Source organism: Lycium ferocissimum, chromosome 1, assembly GCF_029784015.1.
Source record: "Lycium ferocissimum isolate CSIRO_LF1 chromosome 1, AGI_CSIRO_Lferr_CH_V1, whole genome shotgun sequence".
NCBI lineage: Eukaryota > Viridiplantae > Streptophyta > Magnoliopsida > Solanales > Solanaceae > Lycium > Lycium ferocissimum.
The window spans coordinates 72,539,852-72,555,667 of record NC_081342.1 but is presented as its reverse complement, the minus strand read 5'-3'; the positions used below and the strand labels follow the sequence as shown (position 1 = coordinate 72,555,667).

General features: G+C 35.0%; 1 protein-coding gene across 5 annotated transcripts; it reads right to left on the bottom strand.

Annotated features, from left to right (window-relative positions):
- Positions 1-8,000: 8,000 nt before the first annotated feature.
- On the bottom strand, positions 8,001-15,326 carry LOC132059751 (uncharacterized). 5 transcript variants are annotated; one of them, XM_059452514.1, is made up of 10 exons: positions 15,002-15,326; positions 13,899-14,090; positions 13,513-13,632; positions 13,376-13,413; positions 13,177-13,285; positions 12,081-13,027; positions 10,596-11,709; positions 9,972-10,127; positions 9,300-9,445; positions 8,001-8,537 (listed from the first exon to the last, which is right to left on the bottom strand). In XM_059452514.1, exons 1-10 carry the CDS (start codon positions 15,077-15,079, stop codon positions 8,291-8,293), a joined length of 3,147 nt encoding a protein of 1,048 aa, XP_059308497.1. In that variant the 5' UTR covers positions 15,080-15,326; the 3' UTR covers positions 8,001-8,290. The 5 variants fall into 5 exon arrangements, with proteins under 5 accessions (XP_059308497.1, XP_059308508.1, XP_059308515.1 ...); XM_059452525.1 differs by having other exon boundaries at positions 8,001-8,534; XM_059452532.1 differs by having other exon boundaries at positions 9,300-9,379.
- Positions 15,327-15,816: the final 490 nt, after the last annotated feature.

The following is a 15,816-nucleotide window of genomic DNA, read 5'->3' as shown; positions in this document are numbered from 1 at the left end:
GAAATCTACCGCAATGGTTCACATAATCGTTACTATATGTACCTCTATAGCAACGGTTCTTAGACTAAAGCAACGGTCTAATTGTAGAAGTGTTCCGTTAGGTAAAAGGGGATACTGCAACGGGTGTAACCGTTGCAAGAAATGTTCTATTGTAACGGCTTGATAACTGTTGCCAAAAAACCGTTGCTATAGGCCTATTTTTTTGATAGGTACCTATCTTGTCTTTTTAATTGCATTTTCGTTAGCATGTTTGAAATTCAACTCCATTAATGTAAAACATTTGTTTTGACGCATATAAATTGGATTTTCAGTTTTTTAGACCGAAACGTTTAAAACCTCAAATCCTATTATTACGATTTATTTCAAATTAATTATTTACAATTTGAGTTGCAAATCAAAATGCATATTGAGTTAGACATAATTTAATATTATTTGAAGTTTAATCCCACTTATGTATTATGTTCGATTCATCGTTGTGCACTTGTGCTATCAATGCGACAACTTGAGTAGAGTCATTTTATTTAAGTTTAAAAAGCTAAAAAGAAAAGCACTTTTATCCACTTGGGACAAAAAAGCTAGATATAAAAGGACATATATGTCATTAGGGGATAATGGGATATAATCATGGATTATATTAGTACAATAGCTAGTTATTTATTGGCTGATTGCATCATTGCTTGCTCATTAGTTGATTAGGTTCGATATATAGAAAGTGATAGTGACCAACTACGCATTACTTTTTCTATCCCTTTTTGAGTGGGAGAAATTAAGGTACCATGATGACGTCAAAAGGAGTAACACTCCACATTTTAATACTATTACTGATATTATATTCATGGTGACATTTTTTATCCTTTTGTTTTAACTATTTGCTATTCGAAATTTATTTATTCAATTAATTCATATTCTTGTTGCGTAAGTCCATTTAAAGGGAGAGTGTTCCCACCGGGAAATTTCCCATTCCCATTCTCGACACGAGACCTCTTCCTCTTCTGATTAAGGGGAGGGATCCCATCCATCAATCCCGGCCCGGCCACCACATCCTTTAGTGGTCGTGGTGACATTCGCTATGTCACTATAATGTAATTAAGACTACAATGGGTGCAAATGGCACTTTAGTTAGGTAAATCTCACATCGCAAAGTAAGAGAAGAGTAAATTTACATTGTACGAGTGCTTTTAGATTTAATACCGACAATTTAAAGGACGGAATCGTGAGGATTGCTGAGCCAAAAGTGGACACTACGTGTTATGAGCTTGAGCTATAACAATCTCATATACTAATATACATTCCGAGCAGCCCCAGTTTCATTTTTTATTTAAATTGTTTTCATACTTGTTTTTGTTCATAAAAAATTTGTGGAAAAGAAAATTAAATCCTTTTTACTTATATTTTATAATAGTCCAATGACTCAGTCAGCGCTCATGTCAAGAGAAAAAGCAACATGCATTCATTTCCGTGTACCTAGAGTGTTGCTTTCCCTTATTAATACCATTAGGTCTTTCTTGTAGGTGAGGGCAAGAAAATTAAATTGGCAATGCACTTATTATTAAAAATGTTTACCATTAGGCATTAGCTCAGCTAAATTGGTGACATGATGTGATTCATTGCACTTGTAAAGATGATTAAACTTCAAAAGTTATTAACTTTACTTTGGGTATGCATAAATGATAGATGAAAAATACTAACTGGACGCCAATTTCAAATAAGTTGAGAACAATTATATGAACCCTGACTGATCAGGTTTCTCAGTTTAAATTCAGGCAACATTATATAAAATAAAATAAAAATAAGAAAATGCTAGAAATATCTCTATTTTTATTGGCATAGATATCCTTTTCTTTTATTGACCTCGTTAAATCTATTAAAAAAGCATGTCAAGCTTTTTTTGTCTTGGACGGTTTGCACTCATATAAAAGGAAGACTTTTTGGAGTCCGGAGCCTAAATGGCATAAATTTGCCGCAAAAAAACCAAAATGGTATGCCTTTTTTTTTTCAAACCAAAATGGGTATTTCGTTGGATAACCAACGAAATACCGCATCTTTCTTGTTCATCGAATTATTTCGGTCAAAATTTTTTTTTTTTTTTAATTTTGGTGCATTTCGTGAAATGTCGAACGAAATGGCATTAAAATTTTTTTTTTTTTTAATTTCGTTTATACAAAAAACGAAAGTAAAAAAATAAAAATATTTTTGGCCTATTTCGTTAGCCCAACGAAATAGGACAAATTTTTTTTTTTTTTTAATTTCGCTTTTGTTAGCCAAATAAAAAAATATATATATATATCTTCAAGGGAAAGTCCGCCTCCGCAGACTTTTAGTTGTGTTCAACTAAAAGTACGCCGGAGAAAGAGTATTTTTTAGTTGTGTTTAAGTAAAAAGCACGGAGAGGCGGACTTTTAGTTGTGTTTAAGTAAAAGTCCGATAGCGAGCGTACTTTTATTATTCATACAAGAACCATACATATTGCGTACAAACTATAAGATTTTATTATAGCCAACCAAACCAAACACGTAATGTTGATAACCAAATTCATATCAACTTTTCAACATTATTATTATTAAAATTGTGCTCGGTTTCTACACGTAATGGGCATAAAAGTTTGCCCATTAAATTTTGCCTTATAAGGCAAACTTTTGTTATACCTTAATAAAACTTACGCCTTAGGGCATACTTTTAGATATGTTTTTATGGGACACACTTTTAGCTAAGGCATTACTAAAAGTTTCCCTCGAAAAGTTAAAAAAAATATATATATGCTCAAGGGCCCCCCCCCCCCCCCCCCCCCACAGATTTTTAGTTGTGTTCAACTAAAAGTACGCCGGAGGGGGCGTACTTAGTTGTGTTTAAAAGTCCGCCGGGAGGCAGACTTTTAGTTGTATTTTAAAAGTCTATTAAGTAGGAGCGGACTTTTAGTTATTCATACAGTAACCATACATATTGCAGACAAACTATATATATATATTTCATTCATGTACCAATGAAATAGGATGAATATATATATATATTTGTTTCTTTTGATGAGTATCCAATCTCAATGAATAACATTTTCCCACTCAATGCGGATAAGTATTTGCCTACCGTCGAGGAAGTGGAATACTAGAAATGACGTATCGAGATCATAAAGTACAAAAATATTAGTTGGTGCCATGGCAATAATGGAAGCCCTATCTCTTATGGAAGACACAACAGCCCATATGACAACAATGCAATTAGCCGTACGTTACTTCCACTCTCTCGTTTCGTTTTTTCTTCTTTTGTCCTTCTAAGAAAATTGCTTTACATATAGTTCAAAGTTACTTCATGTTTTTACAATATTTCAATCTTTATATATGTGGAGATTGATACTCATCAAAAGAAACAAAAATATATATATATTCATCCTATTTCATTGGTACATGAATGAAATATATATATATAGTTTGTCTGCAATATGTATGGTTACTGTATGAATAACTAAAAGTCTGCCTCCTCCGGCAGACTTTTACTTAAACACAACTAAAAGTCTGCCCCTCGGCGTACTTTTACTTAAACACAACTAAAAATCCCCCCTCCGCGTACTTTTAGTTGAACACAACTAAAAGTCCATCGAGAGGGGCGTACTTTCCCTTGAAGCATATATATATTTTTTTAACTTTTCAGGGAAACTTTTAGTAATGCCATTTACGAAAAGTGTGTCCCATAAAACATAACTAAAAGTATGCCCCTATAAGGCGTAAGTTTTCCTTAAGGTATAACAAAAGTTTGCCTTATAAGGCAAAATTTAATGGGCAAACTTTTATGCCCATTACGTGTAGAAACTGAGTACAATTTTAATAATAATAATGTTGAAAAGTTGATATGAATTTGGTTATCAACATTACGTGTTTGGTTTGGTTGGCTATAATAAAATCTTATAGTTTGTCTGCAATATGTATGGTTACTGTATGAATAACTAAAAGTCTGCCCCCTCCGGCAGACTTTTACTTAAACACAACTAAAAGAGTCCCCCCTCCCGTACTTTTACTTAAACACAACTAAAAGTCCGCCTCCGTGACTTTTACTTAAACACAACTAAAAAGTCGACCGCCCTCCGGGTACTTTAGTTGAACACAACTAAAAGTCCGCGGAGGGGGACTTTCCTCGAAGATATATATATTTTTTTTTTTTTTTTTATTTGGCTAACAATTTGGCTAACAAAAACGAAATTAAAAAAAAAAAAATTTGTCCTATTTCGTTGGTAGTCCAACGAAATAGGCCAAAATATTTTTATTTTTACTTTCGTTTTTTGTATAAACGAAATTAAAAAAAAAAAAAAAAAAATTTAATGCCATTTCGTTCAGCATTTCACGAAATGCACAAAATTAAAAAAAAAAAAAAATTTGACCTGAAATAATTCGGGCATGAACAGTAAGATGCGGGTATTTCGTTGGTTATCCAACGAAATACCCATTTTGGTTTGAAAAAAAAAAGGCATACCATTTTGGTTTTTTTGTGGCAAATTTATGCCATTTAGGCTCCGGACTCAGACTTTTTGGGTAGGATGTCAACTTCGAGTGTTGAGTAGTCATGATAAGGTTAAAAGACAACAATCACGTTACGTTGATGAATTTTTCTTATAAGCATTCGATATTTAGTAGCTTAATGACCCTGAGTAGTCTAAAATTGCATTGGTTACGTCTATTAAGGAAATACCCTATATCCATTTTTTCTTTTTATCAGACTTGAATCGAAGACCTTTAATTAATATTGAAAGATTTTTAACGATTATAAGTCTCTAATAACCATTAAGAAAGGTGGTGTGATGGATGAGACCCGTCCATTCTTAATCAGTGATCTTGATTTCGAGTTCAGGATATCGAGAAATTTTTGTTAGGGAGCGCTTTCCCGTAAATAAACCCAAGTCCCAACATAACGCAAATCTGAATTAATCGAATTTGTCAGTTCCAAATACCACATAGTAATGTCCAACTAATAGATTTTAGCATATATAAAGTTGATGAATTGATTGTAGTACTACTATACTATTTTTGGAAACACAACACGTTGAACTTATTAGAATTAGTGAACCATAGTCCACATATAAATAATGACAAGCTGCTGGACGGCCATCCTCATCCTATCGTGTTCAACCTTTTTACGACGTCCCTACTATAAGAATAGACACCATTAATATTGTAACGGGTATGATATTTTCCCATGAGAATAAGAAACCACACATTTGCTTTGTCTCCTAATTAGCCATAAGTTTGATATCCGTATAATACTACATAAATTGTCTCATTTATTTTTTCTTTTTTTGTTGGGGTATTTGTGTGTGTGTGGGGGGGGGGGGGGGGTGGGTTCAAGGTCCTGAGGTAATGAGGTAATACTTGTTAAACTTAAAATTAATCTGTTGAGGCATGATCACATAAATTCGCTTTAATTTTAGCTTGAGGCGTGTTGTCAAATGTCAATGATAATGTCTTTAAAAATATTTCACACGGTGTAGGTGTATTTCTCAAAATTCAATAAGCTCTATCAATTAGGAGCAGAAACAACAGAGTAATGCCGATTAGAACGAGAGAAAAAGAATATTTTCTTCTCACATGAACAATTCTGTGTATATATGGGTGAGATATTCAGAACGTTAATGGATTAGGCCTCACGTATATTTCACAAGGCAATTCACAGAATTGCCCTTCTTTTGGGGTGGTCTTTAAATTTTACCCTCATATTTGAAATCTTTAAATTTTGTCCTTTGGCTAAAACCCATGGGTTACAGGTTCGAACACCCACACAGTCAAAATTTAAAAAAAAAAATTCGCAAGGCAGAGTTTAAATTTCGTTATGCCCCCACCGGCATACACTTGTGAAGGAATTACCAAAGTTATCGATCCGCATACTTATGCCTTATGGTAGAGGATTGGCATAAGTATGCCGGTCCGGCATAACTTTGGTAATTCTTCACAAGTTTACGGTCCCAGATAAAAGTTTGCCCATTAAAAGTATGCCCCCACCGATAAACTTTTAAGGAATTACCAAAGTTATCTCGGAACCGACATACTTATGCCAAGTCCGCCCATAAGGCATGAGTATCACCGGTCCGGCATAAATTTGTAATTTGACAAGAGATCTCGGTCCGCATACACGCGACCCAAACCTTGCCTTGCAATTTTTATTTTTTAATTTATGCTTAAGCGGGGGTTCGAACTCAGAACCTCATGATTTCTTCGTGAACGCTCAGAGTTGCAATGCGAAGGGCAAAATTTAAGTTCGCAATTTTTTAATATAAGTGTATAATTTAAAGACCACAAGTATGAGGGGCAAAATTTAAAGACCACCCCAAAAGAAGGGCAATCCGCGCAAAAAAATGTATTTCACACGCAAAGGGGCAAATCCACCTTTTTTGCCTTTAGGCCCATGTTTATGTACACTAGCCCACCCTTCTTTTTCTAAACTCTTTATAAGTCCACTAAAAAGACAATCCCTTAGAAAGTGGCGTGGGGGGGGGGGGGGGGGTGAGGGGGAGAGCTTTCATTTTATTTTTTTAACAATAATTTGTACTTATTTATAACCATGATTCAGTTTTAAAAAAAAAAAAGTATATGCATGATATACATATATTGATTTGATATACACATTCGATGAGTAAATATTAACATTAAGGAAATGGAGATATAATTATAAGTGAGTCAATTAGTAGGATGATCAGTTCCAACATTTAGGTCGTATGATGAGATTAAACAAGAAAATACTTAAACTCAAGAAGTGCTCTCAACATTACTCTCCTGGCCACTCAATTAAAATGGTAATTAAAACTAGACTATCTTTGTAGGGCAATGCAACCTTTAATTAGTCGGTGAAATACAACATATGTCCAATTGGAACGGATTCAAGACTCAACGTCAATGGATTAGATTCAACTACTCCTTCATCTTTAATATGAGGTTTCGGATTCAACCCTGATTATGAAGTCATTTTTATTAGAGAAAGCGGTGGGGGCGAAACTACAGCTCTATGTACGGGTTCGGCAAGTAACTTTGGCCTCGACCAAGACTTTGAATGAGTTAAAAAGATAACTTTGGCCTCGGCCAAGACTCTGTATGAGCTAAAAAAGTCCACTTAATACGTAGAAATAATTTATCAAGAACCCAGTAAATTACTTTTTTCAGAATTCGGGATATATAAACTCAAAATTCCAGCTCTATTTTTCCTTTCCCGCTGCAATCCGTTTTTTTTTCAACCCCAATGTGGGTACCGAAAACCGATGAAAAACCAAAAAAAGTGATTATAAATGTCTTTTTTAAGAAAATAAAAATAAAAGAAATATCTGCCGTTGTTCTTTTTCGAGCTAAAAGTTTAATTTGATGAACTGTGACCATAACCACGTGTATTAGCTGTCTAAGGAGGTCTATTATCAACTTGACATCAAACATGTAATATGACGATAAGATATAACAGATATACAATTCTACAAATGTGTTCTGTGGATTCACTTGCTGTCTAGGATATACATCTCTTGTCAGCAATATAGAATCCAAATTTCCATATCATTTTTTTTTTTTTTTTTTGATGAATCACAGTCAAAGAAGTTGGTTGGCAATTCAAATCTGAAAGGAAGACATTAAGGGCGAGCCGTTACAGACGATCTGATGCTTCTGGAGTTCGCTCATATGCTTTCTCAGCAGGAGGAAGGAAATAATGCCAGAATCCCCCTTTTCTAAAAAAAATTAAAAATTAACTTAACTGTAGTCTCTTTAAAACGGTCATTCAATTACAGAAAATGTAAATGAAAGAACAATAAAAGAAAACTCTGTTTATGGTCTTTTTACGTATGAAAACTCACGCAATTCGATAACAAATTTAAGAATGTATTACTCAGTCTTGGCGTAATGATAGAAGTTATCCCATGTAATCAAGAGGTCAAGGATTCAAGCTTTATATATAATCTTTCACAAAAATGTAAAAATAAGACTGAATGCAAGACAGGCAATGAAATAATTGCTGCCTGAAAAAACATAGGTCTGTCCACAACACAATAATTAAAGAATCTCCTCATAGATACAAAATAACACAAGTCATTACTTACAAAAACAACTTGAAATGCTCTTAGATAGCATCTTATTTGACAATGAATATAAACTATATGCTAACACTACTCATACTTTTTGTATCTTATCTGATAGTGTTAAGTCTAGCAAGAAAAAAATAAAGAATATGCCAAAAAAAAAGAGAGCAATTTACATTATTTTGTTCAATTTTTTTGAGGGGCCTTCACATCTAAATCTCCCAGCAAAAAAGAACTTCAATCCATTAACTATACTTGTATCTATTTTACAAGCTCTTTTTTCGCGCTCTTAATGTTCCGCAGTTTCATATAAAGCTTCTGTCTTTCTCCTTCTACCTCTGCAAATTTGAGGCTTATTTCTGAATATCTCCCTTGCATTTCTTTTAGTTCAACTTCCATTAACTTGTTCCTCTCCCACAGTAGTTCCGTTTCTTTTGACAGTTCTTCGAGATTTCTGTTATTCGATGCTGGGCTTTCCATTTCCTCATCCGAACAACAGCCGTTGCTGCTGCATTAATATAGGCATTACCAATTAGGAATATAGAAGGGAAAACAATTATTGTGGAGACATCTTGAGTAATTAGTTTTGGACAAGTTTATTCGGAGAAAATGACAAAAATGGTCCCTTATCTTTGGTAGTAGGTTCAAAATAGTCCCATAAGTATCACTTGAGCAGTTTTGGTCCATTAAGTTTGCCAAAAGTGAGCACTATTGGTCTCCCTTTGGTCAATATCTGACGGAGACCAAAGAGCTTACTTTTGGCAAACTTAAAGGACCAAACTGTTCAGTTGATACTTAAGAAACTATTTTAAACCTACTACCAAAGATAAGGGACTATTTTTGTCATCTTCTAGTTTGTTTGCGAAAACGTATGGACCACCTTCAAATAGGGTGTTAAGTTATACTTGTTCAAGTTGCCTCGATCAACGACGATGACTACACCTCAGTCCCAAATTATTTTGCTCGGACTCTTCAAAAATGTCGTCCAGTGCGTATTGGATCTTCCAAAATTACTATATTTTTGGAGGTTCTGACAGGGGTGCGACAGCATTTTTGGAGTCCGAGCAACATAGGTCCCAAACCAGTCGGGGTACGGCTAAATGAATCCTCATTATTCCATTTAAGCTCAATTTATGTCATAATCACATCAAATAAAAATAAAAGTGAAAATAACTTGTTCAAGTTGAGTCAATAGTGTGCTATGAAATGATTTGAAGAATATAAAGTCATCTTTGTCAATAGTTATTTGAACAGGATAACGATCTCGTACCTCTCTGTAGACAATGTTTGACTGGGATTTTCATCTTTCGTACATGTTGTAGTTGCGATATTTAGATCTTCCGTAGCCACCTGTATCAATGTAACATCAGACAGAAACTCTTTAATACGAGTCGAACAGTGTGTGCCGATAGAGACCTGAACTAATTATTTCAGTCACAAACTTCAATCATGACTAGTTCAAACATCATTCATGCTGATACTCAGTAGGCGTTTGGACATAAAAATGTGATATTTTAAAAAAAAAAAAAAAAAAAAAGAAGGTTGAAAAAGGGTATTGAAAGTTGAAGTTGTGTTTGTCAACTTTGGACATGCATTTAATTTGAAAAAAAGTAAAAGATTTGTGAAATCGAAAAAAAAAAAAAATCACTTGAAAAACTGGTCAAACCCACTTTTTCAAACTTGAAACTCGTCTTTAAAAAATTTAGTCAAATGTAGAATCAAACATTGTTCTGGAAAAACATTGAAACGGGGAGGGGAGGCGGGGGGGGGGGGGGGGGGGGGGGGGGTGAAGGGGAATTCACGCCCAAACGGACTCCTTGTTTATCCTCACCAAATTAAGCAGTCAAATGGGACAAACTGTCTTATCTCTGATATTTAGAGAAGGGAATTAAATAATCTCGGTGACAATGCTGATGCAGAAGATAACATTCTTGCTGCTAACCTTTTCGGACTTTTGTTCGAAAAGCCTTTCTGTGCTCTGCTGGGGTTCTTCTAATCTTCTTTCTAACTCTTCGATTTTGTCTTGATGATCTTTCTCCTTCTCGATAAACGAATTAATTGTGTCATCAAGTGCATCTTCCTTCAGCTTGATCTGACTCTGCGATGATGGAACAAAAACTAAAGATTGATGATACTCATCAAGATCAACTTTTTATCAAACACCTATGCAGGAGTAGAAATAGCAAGAGTAGAGCACAATGGATTTCTTACATTAATCTTATCTTTGTCAATTGAAATAATCTCAATTATGTTACGAAGTACTCCCTCGTTCGTTCCAATTTATGTGAGGTGTTTCACTGGGCACGGAGTTTTAGGGTGAAAGAAAGACTTTTAAAACTTGTGGTCTAAAACAAGCCATAATGTGGCTATAAATCATTTCAGTAACAGTAAAATGAGAAGTTTAAAGTTAAATTGTTACTAAATATAAACAGATCTCATTCCTTTAAGGACTGACTAAATAGGAAAGAGTGTCACATAAATTAGGACAGAGGGAGTATAAGAATAAATCAACTTCTACGATTTACAACAACATTTAGGTGGATCAAATGCAGGTAAAAAATATTACCTCAAGCAACTTTATCCTCTCTTTTAGACTATTCGCATCCATGAGCTTTTTGTCCAAACAATTCAGCATGTCCTCTTTCTTCTTCAGATCGTCTTTTAACACGGACACCTGCTTTCTCAAATTTTCTTTCTCCACTTCGTCCTCGAACAAAGATTTCTTTGTCTCATTGCAAAGTATATCCACTTCCAAATACAGTTCCAAAATTAAATTCTCCTTCTCATCCATAAGAGAACTCGTGTTGTTTAATTCTTTTTCCACTAAAGCTAGCCTAGTTTCGAGTTCTCTTCTTTCACCGTGACCTTGCTCGATAAGTAATTGCATGTCCTCAATTGATTTCCTCGTCTTTTCCAACTCGCCCATTAGCGTATTCTTGTCCGTTAATAGATTTTCAATATCCGCTTCAAGAGAGATGATTTTCTCCGACAAGCGCTGCTCAGTTTCTTTAGCCAGCTCTTCTTGTTTTCCCAATTGCACTGATTTTTCTTCAATTTCCGAGTGCAACTTTTCCATTCGACCAAACATATCCGTTACTTGGCTAGAAAGCTCGAGTATCTTTGCTTTATAATCCTCAGATGATTTTTGAAGCGTCTCTTCCAAATACAATTTTTGTAGGCGGAGTTCATTAGCTTCATGGAACGCTTTAGTAGCTAACCTTTCGTTCGCTTCTAATGAGAATTCCATTTGCATGGAGAGCCCTTTAAGTTCTTCCTGAAGCCGCTCAGCTGTACAAACATTTTGCCATCTTGTCTTCCTCAATTCTTCTTCAGCTCGTATTGTTCTCTGCTCTTGTTCGACTTTATCACGAGAAAGAGTATCGAGATCAGCTTCAAATCCCTCAGCTTGCTTTTCTAGTTCTTCTTCGAGCTCATTTATAGTGGCCAAAGAACCGGATAATTCTTTTGATTGCTTATTCAGCTCATTCTCTAAACTCGTAATCCGGGATTCAAGTTCAGTTACGGTTGCATAAGAAGTTGCACATTCATATTGCATCTTCAGTTGTTCTTGAATCTCACTTTGCTCAAGTTTGTATAACATGTCGTGGTTTTCTTGCTTCAGTATCTCATTGTCGAGTGCGAGTTGCTCCATCTGCATCTTTAAGTCATCTCTTTCTCTCCTGCATATAGGTGTGGCAAAATTAGCCAATGAAAACATGACCCACCCAACCTGTTCAAGTTTGACCCCCACCCAAATCAAATCCCAATCTATTTCAGCCCATCTAGAAATTGGGCTGATATAGCCTAAGTTGACCCACGGTAATCTTATCAAAATATCTTCATAATAATAAGAAAAAAATTAATTTTATTATGTACTTAAAAAATTATAAAAGAACAAACTAAGAAATTAAAACTTAGTAAGAATTGGGCGGATTGGGTTATGACTCGTTTTTTAGTCCATTTCAGCCCAAGTAACTTTTGGTTTATTAACTCGTCCCATTTTAACCCGCCCAAATCCAGCCTAACCCGGCCATTTGATACCCCTACCTACCTGTATATCTCGATTTCACCAAGCAGGTCCGTGATCTTTTGCTCCAGCATATATGTGTCCTTTACATCGCTATGGTCTCTCACGAGCTGCTCTAGTGCCTTTTGCTCTTCATCGTCTTCATTAGTCATTTCATGCTTCGAGATAACATCCGGAAACTTCTCAGTATCAGAAGATGTAACATTTTCTTTGTTCTTCTGATCTAACATTTCGTCTAGGTCACGTACAGCGAGAATTAACTCGGAATTCGCTTCTTGTGTCTTCTGAAGTTGTATTTCTAGATTTGCATTAAGATCCTTTTGATAATCCAATTCTTGCCTGAGTTCACTAACAATAGTTTGAAGATCCCCTTTTTCATAGAGCAACTTGTCTTTGGATTTTGCATCATCTAACCGTCTTTGGGAGGCTTTAAGTTTATCACATTCCTCTTTGAGAGCATCTCGTTCTTTTTTCAGGTTCGCAACCTCTTTCGACAAATCCTGACCTTTTTTACTCTCCTTGACGATTTGTTTACGTAGGGTTTGAAGTTCCAAGTCCGACACTTCTACCTGCCTAGCAAAAACCGCAAGCTCGGATTTTAGCTTTGCAACAACAACATCTGACGCCTCTTGTGATGCTAATCTTGAAAGAGCTTCTCTCGGAGTGCTCGAAGAGCCGTCTGTACTTACTTCGAGAGCGGGACCTACCAGCCATTCCAATTGCTGATTTTCTTCAGAAACTGTTGTAGAGGCATCAATACTGGGCTTCCGTATAACCAAAGCGTGATTTGGAGAGAATGGGAAGTTTACATGATCCTGATGGCCAATGTTCCTTTCCATATTGATTTCCCGAGGCGTATAAAGCCCTGAGCTGCTTCTGGAACTGGACATGGTAATATCCGATTCACCTGATGCTTGGTGGTTGCCATTCAGTTTGCCATTCTGCAAAATAGGTTTGTTGATCCGACCGTCCTATGAATTCCAAGCCCAGAACAAGAAAAGAAACAATCTTATCAGTCGAAAAGGAAGCATAAATTTGCTTCAAAACAAACTCATGTCTGAGGACCAATCCTCGGATATTTTCATTTTCATACAATGAGACCGAAGTTTTTATGTCATACCACTGAAGAATTGCTTTTAAGGCTAGCTTCTATGTCATCATTGCTTAATTGTGTGCTCAAGATCATATTGTCGGAATTTGGTTTTGCATTTTCGATTTCTTCAACAAAACTGAAGAAGCACCAAAAAATATTTCAGAAAAAAAAAAAACTAATTTAAATTTGACAGTAACCATGGAAGCCATTGGGAAATGGACAGCACCTTTGATCAGAAGAATCTTGAATCCTCTGTATCGAAACCTATAGACAACGACATAATTTTAAAATCCAATAAGGTCCAAAAATCTCGCAAAATAGCAAGCCTATGCATATTCTTGCACGAACGGATGAGAGACTTACATGCAATAAAGCTCCCGATTTTGAATTTTTGAGTGGAAGAGAAACAGAGGATATCTTAGACTCTGCATAATTCGAGAAATCAATCGAAGCTTCTCCAACAACTCCTGATTTTGAAGACCCCTATAAAGTACACACAGAAAGAAACTATGTCAAGTCACTGATAAGGAAGCAATGTAGACAAAAAAAGGATTTTCACACTGTATAGCCGTCCACCAAAATAATAGCCGACAAATGTATTTGTATATTAAAATTAATATACAATAATATACATATTACATAAGAATGTATATTTTTTGTATACTTGGCTAGTGAATGTAATTATTTTTAGCCGCCCAGCCAAATGTGTAACTTCCCAAAGAAAAAATGAGAATTTAAATGCAGCTTACAGTTCCCAGGATGAAGTAATAGATCTTTTCATGAATCTTCCCTGACTTCGGTTCTTGAATGAACTTCACGGTTTCAAGAACTGTTTTATCCCAGTAACAGCTCCCATCACGAACTGTCGCCTTCTCTAATTTTAACGTTGGCTTCCCCACATCTGCGGGAACCACGGATATCATCACTGCATCCCCCGCTACCTATGATACATATACAAATTTATCCGTTATCGTTTGAATGAATGTCAATCTTTCAGCTACCCTATAGAAACTTGATACCAAAAGAAAGACAAAAAACAGAAGAACAACAAAATTTTTATCCATTGCCTCAAAGAAAGTGTCTGATTTGAAGTGAAGCAAATCAAAGGAAAATACAAGCAGAAAACAGCTATTTCCTAATGATAATGCAGAGGGATCAATCAATCTATTCAGCAACTATGTGTCAAATCCAAGTTAGTTGGGTCGATTATATGAATCCTCTATATCTGTTCCACTTTATTCGACCCCATTTCATCCTAATACTAAATAATTATATTCCAATGCAAATCACGGGCATGACTAAATTTAAAGGTATTCACAATATTAGCATGTACCTCGTAGAATTAGTTAAGGTGCACGCAAGCTGGTCCGGACACCACGATTATCAAAAAAAAAAAAAAGTATTCACAGTGTAAAACATAAATCCCTAAAAAGAAGATACAATTCCTATAATTCTATCATAGTATATAGCAAAGACAATTATTTCAATGGAAAAAAATGATTTGTGTCATAAATATAATCTATTCCAAGTTTTTCTTAACTATTTACTTATAGCCGTGTTATCCAGGCCAGCTTGCGGACACCTTGACTAATTCCACTAAATACCTATCACCTCCCACCAGCACAAATATCGATAACTGTGTCCACCAAGGCTTAGACAAATGGTAAGAAAGTTTTCTTAACCTTTTTACTGTCTAATCAAGAAAATGATATCATCCAATTCAGATTGCAAGCTCCAACATTTTCAATACTATAATTTCCAAAAAAAAAAAACTACCAAGAACCAACAAAAAACATTAAAAAATCAATTTTTGACTGTAATATATATTTATATATATTATTTATTTATTTACCTGAGTTGCATGAAACTGCAATTTGAAGACAACTTTAATCTTGTTTTTCTCACTCTTCCACCTTGCTGACTTAAACATTTTTTTTTTTACACTTTTACCCCCTCACTTTAACTCATTTATTCCAACACACCCCAAATTCACACTTCTCGCCGGAGCTTCACCGGAGCTCCGGCGAACACTGCCGGAAAATCACCATAAAACTAAAAAAATACCAATTTCAATAAAATAAATAATACCCAATTTGTATTTTTCAGTGTAGAACACAGAATTGAGCAAAATAAAGAGAATGTTAATAGAAATGAGCTAAAACAGAGTTTTTTTTATATAAAAAAAAATGATGAAAATTTAATGAATTAATGGGTTTATAGGAGAGAATAGTATAGATCTGAAGTGGGTTTAACAGTGTTTTTTTGAAAGATTTTGTGATTTGTGAAAATTTATTTCTCTATTATATGCTTTCTCTTTCTCTCTCTCTCTATATCTTGTTGCATGTAATAGTTAGAGAAAATTTCACATAGTAGTAATATATTCCCTTTTTTTTTTTATTAGCAAAATAATGATTTGACTTTTTTTTTTTTAAATGATCATAAATTGGGGAAAAGGGAAAGACAATAAAATAGTGGAAGTGATTTTTTTTTTCTTTATAAGTGTGGAGTTTGGACCAGTTTGTGCGCACCTCGATCAGGGGCGGAGCCAGGTAATGACTAGGGGGTTCAGCCGAATCCCATTCGGTGAAAAATTACCTAGTATATAGGAGATTAAAATTATTTTTTATGTATATATAGTAGATGTTGAACCCCCTTAGCTTCTTCGTT

Bases quoted from the DNA above. Each gene is read 5' to 3' on its own strand.
- LOC132059751 (XM_059452514.1), bottom strand. From the start codon at position 15,079: ATGTTTAAGTCAGCAAGGTGGAAGAGTGAGAAAAACAAGATTAAAGTT. The intron at 13,414-13,512 runs GTAAGTCTCTCA...CGTTGTCTATAG, and splicing joins AATCGGGAGCTTTATTGCAT to GTTTCGATACAGAGGATTCA. The intron at 9,446-9,971 runs GTTAGCAGCAAG...TAATTAGTTCAG, and splicing joins TCGAACAAAAGTCCGAAAAG to GTCTCTATCGGCACACACTG.